The sequence below is a fragment of the Pipistrellus hanaki genome (assembly GCF_964339955.1).
Source record: "Pipistrellus hanaki genome assembly, chromosome: 2".
NCBI lineage: Eukaryota > Metazoa > Chordata > Mammalia > Chiroptera > Vespertilionidae > Pipistrellus > Pipistrellus hanaki.
Genome location: NC_140504.1, coordinates 141,437,362 through 141,452,454, shown reverse-complemented (window position 1 = coordinate 141,452,454; position 15,093 = coordinate 141,437,362). Strand labels below are relative to the sequence as shown.

The 15,093-nt window shown below is 42.9% G+C and overlaps 1 protein-coding gene across 4 annotated transcripts in view; it reads left to right on the top strand.

Moving 5' to 3' along the window:
- Nucleotides 1-15,093, top strand: part of SAMD13 (sterile alpha motif domain containing 13) — a 52,836-nt gene that overhangs the window by 28,448 nt on the left and 9,295 nt on the right. For all 4 annotated transcript variants that reach the window (XM_084872122.1, XM_084872123.1, XM_084872124.1 and 1 more), the window contains exon 3: nucleotides 5,590-5,701. In XM_084872122.1, coding sequence (XP_084728248.1) covers nucleotides 5,590-5,701 — 112 coding nt within the window. The remainder of the gene's footprint in view (nucleotides 1-5,589; nucleotides 5,702-15,093) is intronic.

Genomic DNA, 15,093 nt, shown 5'->3' with positions numbered 1-15,093 from the left:
TGGGTGTTCCTTTATAGGTAACTACTTGCTTTTCTCTTGCTGCTTTTAATATTCTCTCTTTGTCTTTTGCTCTTGGAATTTTAATTATGATGTGTCTTGGTGTGGTCCTCCTTGGATTCCTTTTGTTTGGGGTTCTGCGGGCTTCCTGGACTTGTAAGTCTATTTCTTTCCCCAGGTGGGGGAAGTTTTCTGTCACTATTTCTTCTAGTATTCTTTCGGTATCTTGCTCTCTCTCTTCTGGAATCCCCATAATTCTGATGTTGGTTCGCTTGAAATTGTCCCAGAGGTTTCTTACATTATCTTCAACTTTCTGGATTCTCTTATCTTCTCCCTTCTGCAGAGGAGTGTCCTCTGGCTCTTTATGTTCTAAATCTTTGTCTTGATTCTTGTGATCTTCCAGTCTGTTTTTAGGACTTTGTATAATATTTTTTATTTCAGACAATGTTTTCTTCATTTCTTGTTGATGCCTTATTATTTCTAGTTGCTCCCTTTTCATATCCTCATAGGTCTCATTTATTTTATCGGCCTTTTTTAGGATATTGTTGAATAACCTTATAACCGTAGTTTTGAACTCAATGTCCAATCTTTTCTTTTCCTCCATCTCCTTCCTTTGTCTCCTTCCTCTTGTCTGCAATTTAGTTGTTTCCCTGATTTGATGGAATAGCTTTGTGTTCTAGGTGTTCTGGTAGAGCCCAGTAGCACAGCCTTCCCAGTTACCTGCGGTGGACAGTCTTGGTGTAGCCCTTTGTGGGCTGTGTGTGCAGTCTTGTTAAGCTTTGCTTATTGTTGGTATCACTGGGAAGCGTTGATCTCCAAGCCAATTGGCTGTGAGGATCAGCAGAGTCTCAGCTAGGATGGCTTCTGTACTCCGCTTGGATAGGGTGGGGTCTCGGGGTGGTGCAGACAATCTTTGGTTCCCTGTCAGTCTCGCCTTAGAAAAGACCTGTTCTCAGAGAGTTTCGGAAGATTGGTTGCAGGCGTGTGCACCTCTTTGGTAAAGGCACAGACAAGCTTTGGGTTCCTGCCAGTCCCTCCTTAGAGAAAGCCAGCCTCTGGGAGAGCTTCTGTGCTCAGCCAGAGATGGGGCGGAGTCTTGGGTTGGTGCAGACAAACTTTGTTTTCCCTTGGGCTCCTCCCCAAGTCCCGCAGTAATGGCCTCTGGCTTCACACACCTCGGAGAGATCTCTGCCCACTGCCTGACAGTCTAGCCTCTCCTGTCTGGGGCTGTCTATCAGAGTAATAGGCTGATTCTCTTTTCCTCTCGAACAAGAAAGCCAGTTGCGTGTTAGCTGTCTGCCCTCTCCGCGCACCGGGAGTAAGCCAGTAGTGAACTCAGCCTGGCCCGCCCTCTCTGCGCGCCGGGAGTAAGCCAGCAGCAATCTCTGTCCCGCCCTTCCTCTCTCCGCACCAGGAATAAGCCAGCGCCTTTTCGCTCACACAGTTCTCCGTACCTTCACAGTTCCTGAGGTTCAGTGTGCCTTCTCTCTCCTTCCCAGATGGCAGAGCCTCCTCTCAGCTAGCCGTCCAGCACTTCAGGGCAATGCCTCCCCTGTTTTTCAGTTCTAAATTCAAATTTGTTGTGGTATGCTGCATTCGGGTGTCTACCCTATGCCGCCATCTTGGTTTCTCCTCTGCTCTGAATTTTAAAGCGCAAATGCAATTACTGAGTATAATGGGGATTTTGAAACACATATGAATTGTATTTATCAAGTTTTCTTTTGATCTGAGCAACCCTCAAACTTTATAATACTGTTAACTACAGTAAAATATGCACATAGTAGATTCAGAGAAAGAGTTTCATCTATTTTCCACATGCCTTCACTAATAAATAAAGAGAAAATGGAGACTATTGCTACCAGCACTTAAAATTATAATATGCAAACATGGAAACGCTCATTATAAGGTCCCAAACTGCATATATCTGTCAAATTTGTTATTTATTGTATTTCTGTTCCCATGATGTCTCTCTAGCTCTCTTTAAATGTGAGATGATTATTTAATTAAGGGACAATCATTTCCCAGTGTGACTTATTCACACATGATATAATTTTTATCAATCCATGATGTGCCTACCATATCCTCAGAGACCAAAAGGTGATTGGGTTAAATGGATACATTGCCCACAATTTTTGCAATTTTTTTATAATAAGGTAAAATGCCTGGAAAAGTGTTCATGAATTGATCACCTTAATACATTGTATTCTAAGAAACATTTTGCTATGACGCTAGTGAATAATAAATATTAAATGATAATAGTACTTTATATCTGCCATCTCATTTCATCAGTGCAAAATTAGCAGCCACAGTGGGAACCACCATTTGGGAGGTGTTTTAAACAGCACCATTAAATTCCTTCTGGAATTTGATATGCACAAATTATAAGAAAAGATTTGGAGAGAATGGCCCATTTAAAAGGAAACAAAGTGTCCCAGTTTGGCCACAAACAGCAGTCCTTGAGAAGTGCGGCTTTCCCAGTAGGGAAAAATGACACTTAAATCTGTTCTCTGCAGTGTTCTCATTATTTTATCCAGACCAGGCACTCTGGTCTCGCCATGCCCAGCCATCATGTTGACTTGGATCATCTCCAGTTTTCTCCTTAAAACTGTTGCTGAAACCACAGGAAGGGCCCAGTGAAATCATTCAGCATGCTCACAAGCATGTCAAACTTGCCGCCAGTGGGCCATATGCCACATTTAAATAAACGCAGCATGTGGCCCACTGGCCAGAGTTTGACATGCTTGCGAAGTGACCGTGTGTGCCTGCATGTATCTGCCTGTGCAAGCCTCCCTGCTCAGAGCCTAATTTAGGATGTGTTTGGAGCAATAGATACTTTTCAAAATAGCCTTTGAAAATCTTCAAGTGTCTTGGTTGGAAAAAACTATATGGGCCCTCCTGCGCATGCATCCTCAATAGTACCAGCTCACCTCAGTGCTAGAATGAGTTAGAGTTCACTGTTCACATGCCTGCTTCCTCTCCCCACATTGCCAAATTCTGGGGAGGGCCTGCCTATGCATTCCTGTCTCTGTAGCCCTGCATCCAGCACAGTACTGAGAAGGCTTTTAGTAAATATTTGTTGTATCAGTGAGTAAGAAGAGTAGAAAAGCATAGATTTGGAGGCAAGAATATATGGAATCCAATCTTGGCTCTGTCTACTCTGTGATTTGGGGTGAGTGTCTTAACCTTTCTGAGCCTTAAGTTTCCTAAAAACAGGATACAGTAACCAGTTTATCAGTAGCCGGCACACTAATAATAAGTAATGAATGAAAAGCATATTTTAGATTCTTAAGTGCTCTTTGGTTGGTAGTCTATTAACGTAACAGATCTATGCTGTGTATTGATTATGCACCATCAGACCTGTGCTAGGTGCTGAGAGCTACAGAGATGAAGATAGACAGGCTTCTCCCTTCAGGATGTGAATAGTCCAACATGGTGCTTTCTCTTCTAAGTTATTTTTTAGGGGGTGGGGAGCAGGGAGCTATCAGGCTTAAATTTAGGTGGATTACTTATTAAAAGCATTGCTTGGTTTCTAACTCCTTCATTCTTCTGCATGGAGCCCTCCACCCTAAGAATGAGAGAGCGCCCAGTTCCCACCGCTCGTGTTCTTCATGGTACACTGCCAACAGTTTTGCCAAGTTCTTATTCTCTGCTGCATTGCTAGTACTCAAGAATATTTCAGAATTATGGATGAGATGATGTCATATCCCAGCAGAATAAGAATCAGGAAAACCTCCCACCCTAAAATTAGAATGTAGCAGACTTTGTTATTGTAATTAGAAACTATTCTTTATAGTTAATTGAAACCATCCACAGAGAGAGTGAATTCAGATGTTTTCTGGGGCACTTAAAAGTGTATCCGATGGGACTTGTTGCTCACCGCTAGAAGTGAGATGATTAGAAGACTTATAGGGTTAGTTAGAACAATGAACTCCTTTCCAAACATTCTTCAAGCCTGCCTTAAGCAAGAGAAGGAAAATGGTTCCTCAAAGAGAGTCCCCAGTGTTTGCTCATGTTTCTATGTTAATGGTAGAAAATCCCAGCACATGTAAATGTCTTTAAAACCTATGCATCTTTGATATTAAAATAATTAATGTTTGACAATGTTATGGTGTAAAGCAGGTTTTCTCCTATGTAGACTGCCTCTTCAATGGTAGGAAAGATGTGTGTGTATGCGTGTGTATGGGCATGCATTGTTTATGGATTCACAGTCCCTAAGCCCCAAATGGAAAATATTTCTAACTAGTAAGCATTCACTCTAAATGGTTTAAAATTAAGTGCTGTGGTGATAAATCATTGATCACAAGTGCCATTATTAGTGACCTCCTTTTCTTTAGCTAGGACAGAAGTTTCTTTCATCAAATATTTTAAGTTCCTACCATGAAGAAAACATTGTGCTTGGAGAGAAGCAGAAGTACAGCTAGACTCTGGACTTTTGGAAGTTTGGATGTTTGATTTCCATTAAAAGTAACACGAATCTTTTAAGATTCACATTTTGAAGAGCATTGGAGAGGAGCCAGAAGGAAAGTAGGGATGTCAGTGACATGAATCCAGGTTTAGTTCCAGGTCCCATTTTCTTATCCTCTACAAGGTTTTAATTACCATCTAAAATATGGGTCACTGCATATACAGTGGTTCTCAACCATTCTAATGCCGCGACCCTTTAATACAGTTCCTCATGTTGTGGTGACTCCCAACCATAAAATTATTTTTGTTGCTACTTCATAACTGTAGTTTTGCTACTGTTATGAATCGTAATTTAAATATCTGTGCTTACGGATGGTCTTAGGTGACCCTGCTAGTGGTTCTCAACCTGTGGGTTGCACCTCCCTCTCCCTCTAATATATATATTAGAAATGGTCTAGGTTCAAATGTGTATCTCTAGCTCTGGTGGAAGACTGTTGGATAAGCAGAGTAGACTTCAGCATAGGAAGTGATACCAAGGGAGTTTGAACAGAGCTCTTGAATGCAGAGGAGGTCATAGCTAAAACAATCCCCAGCAGAATAAGAAAGGCCTCACAGAGGAGGAGGCATTTGAATGGGATGAACTAGGAAAGAGTGGTGGGTTTTGCCAGGTAGAAACAAACGGGGAGGGGCATTTAAGTGGCTGGAACATCATGTGTGAAGTCCCAGAGCTGTAAAAGGGCATGGCAGACTGGTGAATGGCATTAGCCCTGCAGTTTCAGAGTGGCAAAGAGGATGCCTGGGAAGGGGGATGAAGGAGGTGATAGGAGATGGGAAAAGACGAGTACGTTAGTGCTATTTTTTAAAGGGTCTGGTGTACTTGACTCAGGCTGGGGGCTGCCAGAATCACTGGACCACTCTTAATAGCTCTGGATTGAAAAACAGTATATGAGGAAATGCTTTATATTGAAAGTCTAATGGTGTATTAGGAAAGCAGTGACCGAGCCAGTGAGAGGAATGATCTTCTGAACCCAAGAAACACAAGCATGGCTGTGGTCCTGAAGGAGGTGAGTTGGGATCTAGGCCTCCAGGGAAGAGCTGGCCGGGCTTGCCATTGGGAGACTGAGTCCTGAGCCTGGCTCCACGCTGGCGTGTTCTGCTCTGACAGCAGTCTGGATTTGTGTTTTGCAGTTCCCTGGAGAACGGGAGACCACCCGATCCTGCAGACTGGGCCGTGATGGATGTCGTCAATTACTTCCGGACTGTGGGGTTTGAGGAGCAAGCTAATGCTTTTCAAGAACAGGTAACTGTCTAGAGAAACACATGATGAACACAGTCACCTCCCTCCCCACAGAAGCAGAAGGAAGTGAGGAGGAAGAGGACCAGAGGGATCCGTGAGGCTCTCCGCGCGTCCTCCATACCAAGTCCTAATCTTATCAGGCCTTAACAACCCCAGGAGTGTGGGAAAGGGAAGAAAAAGGTGACAAGCTAAAAGTACAAGAGGAATACCCAGGCCCGGAGACTGTCACAGCTGCAGAGAGGAGGGCTAAAGCTCATGTACATCTGCATATTCTGAAAGATGCAACAGCCCTACTTCCAACACAAACACACTAGAAAGCAGAAAACAGAAAAGAATGAAAAAGGAGAGACAAATCTGACAAAGAGGCATGCAGCCCCATCTACTGCTGGCCTTCGCACCAACTGATTTTAAGAACCCCCTCCAATTTGCTTTCCAGTGCTTAGCGAAGTAGAGTGGAAAGAGTACATGATTTAGTTAAATCCTGGTTCTTCTCACACTGTGTAACCCAGCAGGTTACTACATCTCTGAGTCTTGGCTTCACATTTACAACATGAAGCTATCAATGCCTCACTTGATGATGTGTGTGTGTGTGTGTGTGTGTGTGTATTTAAGGACAATGTATGCACAGTGCCTAGGAGAGACCCTAATAGTGCCAATGTCCACAAATGTTAATTCCCTTCCCTTAGGTCCAGCGTTGGTACTGGGAAGAGAGAGAGAAGCAGAGGTCCCTCCTGATGGTCTTGGTGATCACTGGTCCTATTTTTCAGATCTATAGGAATAGTGCTCGAGGGACTTTGCTAAGAGGAAGCAAATTGGGGAAGCAAGTGTGGTGAATACCAGGCCAGATATCTCCCTATCAATAAAGGCTGCCATTTTCCCAGCATTAAATCTTATATCCTATCTAATAAAGAGGGAATATGCAAATTGACCATCACACCCTCACAAGATGGCAGTACCCACAGCCAAAAGATGGCAGCGCCCAGTCTCCTCATCCCTGCCTCATCCAGCTAGAGTCCCCAGTCCCCTCAGTTACACCTCATTCAGCCTTAGTCCCCCAGGCCCCTTAGCCCCACCTCATCCAGCCAGAGTCCCCCAATCCCCTCAGCCACCTCACCCAGTCCCCTGTACAGCATCCAGCCACAAGATGGCAGTGCCCAGTCCCCTCAGTCCTGCATCATCCAGCCCAAGTACCCCAGTCCCCTCAGTTGGGGGCTATTGGGCTGGCAGGGAAGGACAGTTACGGATGACCATGCTGTCAGGGGAGCAGTTAGGCATCAATCAGGCTGGCAGGGGAGTGGTTAGGAGGTGATCAGATTGACAGGCAGAAGAAGTTAGGGGCAATCAGGCAGGCATGCAGGCAGGTGAGCAGTTAGGAGCCAGCAGTCCTGGATTGTGAGAGGGATGTCTAACTGCTGATCCCTATGGGATCGGGCCTACCAGCAGCTGGACATCCCACAAGGGGTCCCAGATTGGAGAGGGTGCAGGCTGGGCTGAGAAATACCTCCTTCCGTGCACGAATTTTGTGCACTGGACCTCTAATTATAATACAATCAAGAATATTATGAACTGAAGAATGTATCTGGCTGCTTCTTCCATATCCTTTTAGCCCTTTCTTATTCTCTCAAGTTGGGTTTGGATAGCTGAACTCTTTAAATATCATATACATCAACCTCTAGATTTTCTTCAACCAGTATTTCTTTTAACATAATCCTTATTTTTTTTTAATTCAGAACATTTGCCAAAATAGCAGATTGAGTCACTTCACACCCACCAGAATAACTAAAATTAGAAAGATTGATAAACCCAAATGTTGAAGAGGATGTGGAGCAACCACACTCTGTTACACTGTTGATGGGAGTGTAACATAAACACTCATACATCTATGCCATGACCCAGCAGTTTCATTCCTATTTACCAGAAAGAAATGAAAACATATGTCCACAAAAGATTTATATAAAATTGTTCTTAGTAGATTTATTTATAATAGTCTAAAACTGGAAACTGAAGTGCCATTAGTAAGATAATGCATATACAAACTCTATAGTCATACAATGGTGTACAATGGCATATTACTCAGTAATCAAAGAAATGAACTACTGATGAATATAAATTTGGGTGAGTCTCAAAAGATTATGCTGAAAGAAGCTTTACACAAAAGAGTTCATACTGAATGGTTCCTGTCTCAGTCTGTCTGTGCTGCTATAACAAAAATACAATAAATGGGGTGGCTTATAAACAACAAAAATTTATTTCTCTCAGTTCTGGAGGCTGGGAAGTCCAAGGTTAAGGTGACTGCAGATTTTGTGTCTGGTGAATGCTCACTTTCTGAGAGTGAGCATTGCTATGTTTTCACAGGGAGGACAGAGTGAGAGCTCTCTGGGACCTTCTTTATAAGAACAGAAATCCCATTCATGAGGACTCTGCCCTCATGACCTGTCACCTCTCAAAGGCTCTACCTATTGATATCATTACTAATACCCTATTACCCTATGGGATTATGTTTTAACATATGAATTGGAGGGGAGGGGACAAATATTCAGGCCATAGCAGTTCCATTTAGATAAAGGTTGAAACTGGGAAAATGGGTCAGTGGTAGAAAAAAATCAGAACTGTGGTTGCCTCTGGATAGGTGGGAGAGGATGGAGGATGGAGCACGAGGGAACTTTCTGGGTCATCATAGTTTCTATGTATTGAAAAGAGTTTAAGTTATAGGTGTATGCATTGTCACTGCATATGCACAAGTATATACAAATGATTCATATTTTTGCATTATATAACCCTTAAATTTTACCTCAAAAGGAAAAGAATTACTTGAAAAATTCAACAATTAATGGCATACAAACGGAAGTATTTAGTTTACAATTTATTGATGTATATAACTTACTTTGAAATGTGTCAAAATATGGATTGACAGTTGGATAGAGGGATGAGTAGATGGGTAATAAGTAGAGAAAATGTTAATTATAAATCTAGGTGGTGAGAATATGGATGTTCATTATAATATACATGCAATTTTTCTTTATGTTTGAAGTTTTTTGCCATAAAATTGTGGGGAAAATAGCTCAGGTTGAAAAGTGGAAGACTGATCAACTGGAACATAAATTATTTTGGTTTGAATGGTAGAAAGTCCACTTGTATCATTGCAGTTGAGTAAATTTGAACAATATTGCGAAAGGTTAACAAAACAAGCAAACAAAAAAAAGACATAGCTAAAAAAGGTCCCTTGGCCAGATTCCCTGCTGCTCAAAAGCATTTTTCAGAATAAGCTTCTACTCAGACTTTCTTAGCAGCATATGTCCCAGATTGAAATGGGGGTATTCTTTGGGCCTCCTGGATTCTGTACAAGACCTCAGAAATGCAGCTGGCCGGCTTTGAGGTTGGCTCAGGAGCAGTCCGTCTCTCCCAGGGATGACATCACTCTGGCCCTAGAGACACTTAGAGGCAAAAGGAACAGACTAAAGAATTTCATTCAGAAGTCCTTCAAGTGGGGGGAAGGAGCTTCATCTTGCTACTGTGTTGAACCTGCCAATTCAGGAGCCTATGAAAAGAATTCCCAGGGGACTGGAGTTTTGCAATCATGGTACAGAAGCTGAGAAGCTGGAGTTCCTTCATTCTTATGGAAGGGCGGTTGGGTAGGAGAGAGTCTATTTTGAATTATTCTCCAGAAGTGATCCAAATCTTCCTCCTGCTGTGAAACTCTCATTGCCTTTCCTCTGCTCATTGAAAGAGGGTGAAAACGGAGTTACTGAGTAGGCTCAGGCTGATAAGACAAGTTGCTGCTGTGATTTTCATGAGAACTGAGGGTTAGGATCCTCCACCACATTAACCTCCCTCTCCCATCTTCAGCTTCAGAGGCCTTCAGTGCTTCACCTCCAGGGACCTTCCTGGCAATGAACCTCAAGCGGTCAGCAGTGACTCACCAGGTTCCTTCTGGATGGGGAAACTGCAGGCCACCCCCAGCCCAAACACGTGACTTTCCCAGGCACATCTTCTAGGTCACAGCAGGCAGATTCTTAAATATCCTCAGGGAAGGCTTTGCCCTTCCTTAAATGTAAGCAGGAACACATGGAGAGCATTCCCTAAACCACCTCAGAAAAGGCCAAGTCCAGAAAGGGTAGCACAGTTGCCAATGATGTGATGATGTGGGAGCTTAGTTTCATGGCTATGTCTTATGGGATGAATGTTTGTGACACCCCCCCCCTCCCCCAACCCCCCCAAGATGTGTGTGTTGAAACCTTAAATCCAATGTGATGGCATTAGGGGCTTTGGGGAGATAATTAGATTTAGATGGGGTCATGAAGATGTAACCCTTATAATGGAATTAGTGCCCTCAGAAGAAGGGAACAGAAAGCTTGCTCCTTCTCTCTGCCATGTGAGGCCACAGCAAGATGGTAGCTATCTGCAAGCTAGGAAAAGGGTCCTCCACAAGGACATAACCATGTTGCCATTGTGATCTTGAACTTCTAGCCTCCAGAACTATAAAAAATAAGTTCCTATTGTTTAAGCTACCCAGTTTGTGGTGTCTTGTTATAGCAGTCTGCACTGACACTGATACCAGACATGTCTTCACTCAGATGGGCTGACTTTAAGGAGAGTGTCTGTCTTCATGGTGTGGTCTCACAGTATATAACTAGATGCTGGGTTGCCTTAGCAACTAGATTTGATGTGGTTTTCTAGCAGCATGCTCCATTGGAAGATGTCAGTCCGTTGAATGACATTCGTCCAAAAGACAGGTGTCCTATGTTCCTGTGGTATGGAGAGGCAGCTGGAATAAGCTGGTGATCTTTGTGTAAACTGCTTTTCTCTGTGCTTCACCTCCAGTTATCTCCATTGTTTCCCTCTGGTACAGTTACCTCCATGATGTTTTCTTCTGAGAAGCCTCTTCTGAGTCTTTTGTGTGAGCAACAGCTATAGGCCGAAAGAACTGCCAAAGGGGAGGCCTAGACTCCTGCACAACCCTCTGTCTACACCTATAGCAATGACCTAGTGTCCATAGTGTGTGTGTGTGTGTGTGTGTGTGTGTTGGGTTGCGAAACTCTTCTGGCCAGTCTACTTTTATGATCAGTGATGTCATTCTCTCTCAGGTTGGCATGCTGTTTGTGTCATCAAGGGTGTTGGGTCCACTGGCTGCGTTAACATTGTGCTCAAAGGGTTCACTGGCTCATCAGAGCAGGAGGCAATGGGAGTCCTAACTAAAGTTTCCGGCACTGTCACTCCTGTCTCTCTTTCCCACAGACATGGTGGTGTGGAGACTGTTTTCCCACATGTCTTCTAACAGACAGACCTCTTAGGCCGTGGTGAGGGGCATGCATGAGAGTCTTGACTCCTGGTTTCTTTTCTCCTGATTGACTCACTTACTGGGTGATCCTGGAGTGTTTGCCTTTCTAGGACTCAGATTTCTATAGTGACTGTGGAGTTAACCAAGCAGAATATGCTCCAAGCTCTTGCTTTAATAGTCAATTGTTATCTTAGATCTTGCCCTCATGAAGTATGCTTTAGGCACAGCATAGGACACAGAACCATTTCAGCTGTTGTATACACAGCTGGATTTTCATGACTAGATGATAACAAATTGGCATTTGCCCCTGGATAGAGGTCACTGGTTTTTAAGAGTCAAAAAAACTTTAGAAATTTTACTTTCCTAAGAACTTTAGTTTTTAAGAGAAAACTGATGGGGCGGGGGCCAGACATGGAAAGAGAGATGAACGAACCGGTTCTAAGTGGAGGCGGCCAGGAATTAAGAAATATTAGAAATAAAGAGAGAAAACACAGAGATAGATTTTAAATTGGGAGCTGGGTGGGCCGCCATACTGTCTGCTGGAGAGGCAGGAAGAAGACGGCCTCGGCCCCTCCCAGTGCATTTATTTTATACCCCCAATACCGGGAAGTAACACCAACTTATTTGCATTCTTAACTTGGCCCTAACATGCCTGGTCCCGCCCCTGCTGACAACATGTCCGCCATCTTGGGGAAACATGTTTCCAAGGTGTGGCTCCTCCTACACCAGCTGACAATAATTTAGGGAAATTGCCCATGTGCCTTCCCATGTGGGCCTCTATAGAAAACCTTTTAACTAAGCTAATTCAAGAACCTTGCCACCTTCCTCACACAGGACCATGAGGATCAGATTCATTTTTGTAAAACTCTGAAGGCTAAATGAGCACAGTTCTTTGTTGTAAAGCCACCTCTGTTGACAATACTTGGCAGTGGCCAGTGGCGGCATTCTAGCAATACAGTTCAACAACTTTACCACTTAAACTGGATGCCAACTGCAAACCACAAAGATAGTTAGTTCTGCCCTTTCGTAGTGTAGTCACTTCATTTCTATCTTTTTCTGACTCACATACTTATATATACTGAATACTTACTCTGCAGAAGATATGCCATTCAATCAATGTCATATAATTCACATTGTTCAAATTCCTCAAACTTTTAAGTGACAACAGTGATTTTGTTTTAAGAACAGTATGTATCACTGAGATAATTTTTTTTCTCAGAGCATCATGACAAAATAATATGCAACTCAAGGTGACAAATTAATTTTACTCTCTGTTATCTCCTCACTTTCCCCAAACCAAATAAGAATAGTATTTCACTCTGAAATGCCCAACTGATTGTTTAAGCCATTAATTTGAAATGCAGAGATTGGCATTTATTTTCAGATGACTTTTGGTTAAATTTTGATATGTTTCTGAGGCCACTGACGTAATAAATAAAAGTAAAAATGTTTATTGCTACAAAGTGCCAAGTAGCACTAACCAAATCAAATGGAATAGTCGAGTGGCGAAGCCTGTCAGAGCAACCCCGAGAATGTGTTCTAAGTCATAGCCAGATGGATTTCAACCGTGGTGATGTCAGATGGATAATCTATCTATACATATATATAGTGTATATATAAGCCTAAGTGACCAAACGACCGGTCGACTGGTTACCATGATGCGCACTGATGACCAGGAGGTGTCCCCTGGTAGTCATTGCATTCCCACAGCCAACCTCCCATGGCTGGCCAACCTCCTACAGTCCCTCCCCCTGGCTGGCCAACCTCCCATGGTCCATCACCCCAGCCACTCATTCCCCTTTCACCCCCAACCCCTCTATTGACCCTGATCACCAGCCAGGCCAAGGGACCCCACCTGTGCATGAATTTGTGCACAGGCCTCTAGTTTCTAATAAGACCCAGGACAAAGCCAGGCTTTGGGGGGAGGGGTATCTAAAGCTTACACAATTCTAGCAGACCACCCGGGGCGAGGGGGGTACACAGTTATGAACACACAAATGTTGAGAAAATTTAAGCTTCATTAGCTTCATGGTAAATCTAGCTCTGAATAAGATCAGCTGAAACCCCACAAATGGGAAATAACTATTATTACTTTATCAGCATTACTAAGTACTGAAAATAGTCAAGGTGTTCTGCTACCTGATATTTCTTCACAATAAAAGGCTTCTGAAATGCTTAAAATATTTTGTAACATAATGAACACAGGAAGAGTCAACACAAATTCTGCCATTATGTCCTTTCAGCCTGCAAAAACTTAGAAAAGACTTAAAAAGCAAATAAGAAATTGGCCAAGATAATTTAAAGTGAAACTGATAAGGAAAGAATCTTTTGAATTCTTGATTGAAATAGATTTTCATAAACCAAAAATCCCAAAAGGTTGTTTAAGTCATTCACTTGAAATGAGAACAGCTGTAAGACATTATGATATAGAAAGATTTCTGGTGCTTCTTTGGCTTATTTACATTGTTTCAATGGTTGCTACAGCTTTTTCTAACATTAACTAAAATAAATATAAGACAGTTACAGTACAATAATTATTGTAAGTATTCTTTTAGTTTAATAAAAAAACCACCTGAAACCATTATAGGTATGAGAACCATTTGAAGGAAGCACAGAGGGTTTCGGGCAGAGGAAGGATCAAATACCAAAGCATGGGGACATGAGATAACATAGTTTATCTTGAGAACTCCAAATACCCTGGATAAGAGGAGTGGTCCAGGGCATGCCAAGGGATTGGACTGAAAGGTAATTAGGGGTCCAGCAAACAGACAGTCTGGTTTGCCTGCAAGAAGAGGACTTTGCCTGTCAGGCACTAAGAAAGGAGAGTAAGTGGAGAGTGCCATGATGAACTTTGTGTTTTTGAAACATCAGTCTAGTGGTAGTGTGGAGAGGCTTTGAGGACATGGAGAACAAAGGCGAAAAAGATGCTATAACAGTTCCATTGGGGATGGAAAGTAAGAGGTAGATTGGAGTCTAAGAAGGCAGTCAGAATAATTTAGTGGATCATTAACAGTGAAGATGGAAGATTTGTCCCATCCTGGTTCCCTGCGATAGCCCCAGGATTGAGCTCAGTGCTCACAGTGGGGAGGCTGTGGAGACTTGGGTGACTGCCAGATTTCCAGTTTGGTGGTTATAAAGCACTGCCATTAACCAGGATGCTTGTGAGGAAATTTTATAAGGCTGTAATGACCACAGTTTGGGGTGCATCAAATGTGAGGGCCTGTAAGTGGATATATCTAGTATACAGCTCAGGGGACAAGTAAGGTCTAGAAACAGAAATGTGAGAGTCATCAGCATTCATAGGAGAGAGTAAGAATGAGAGAGGCATTTGTAAGGGGATCTTAGAAAAAGGCCAAGGAGAACACCACGGTTTTGATAGGAGAAGAAAGGCAACTAGAAAAAGCAACTGAGAAAGAATACTCAGAGAAGTGGGCAGAGAACCAGAAATGAGAGGTTGTGTAGAAACTCATAAAGGGAAAAGTTTCAGGGAAAATGCAATGATTAACAAGGCCAAATACCTCAAAAAGGTAGAGCCCAATGGAGCTTGTGCATAACAATGGGGTTGGGGGGAGGAATATGAACTATGCTGAGTGAGTGAGTGAGTGAGTGAGTGAGACAGTGAGACATGAGACGTGGGACGTGGGATGTGGGACGTAGACAGTGGAGGAAGAACCAGTAGCTGGAGGGTCCTTTCAGCATGAGGGCTCTTTCCTCAGGAGAGAGGAGACAATCTGATTTACATGCAGGAAAGTAACCAAAAGAATTGGACAGGTTAAAACTGAATGAAATTGAGGACAGTTAAATGAAGCAAAACTCCCTAAGGATAAGGAAAGGGATGAGATCAAAAGAGTATGGAGGGGTAAGGATATGGAGAAATTGAAGCCCTCATGCATTGCTGATTAGAATACAAAATGGTGTCACTGCTGTGGAAAACAGCTTGGCAGTTCTTCAAAAAGTTAAGTGTAGAATTACTGCATGACCCAGAAATTCCACACAAAAGAATTGAAATACTTGTACACAGTCTTCACTGCAGCATTATTAGCAATCACCAAAAGGTGGAAACGACCCAAGTGTCCATGAAATGACCCAAATGTGGTATATACAGACAATGGAATAT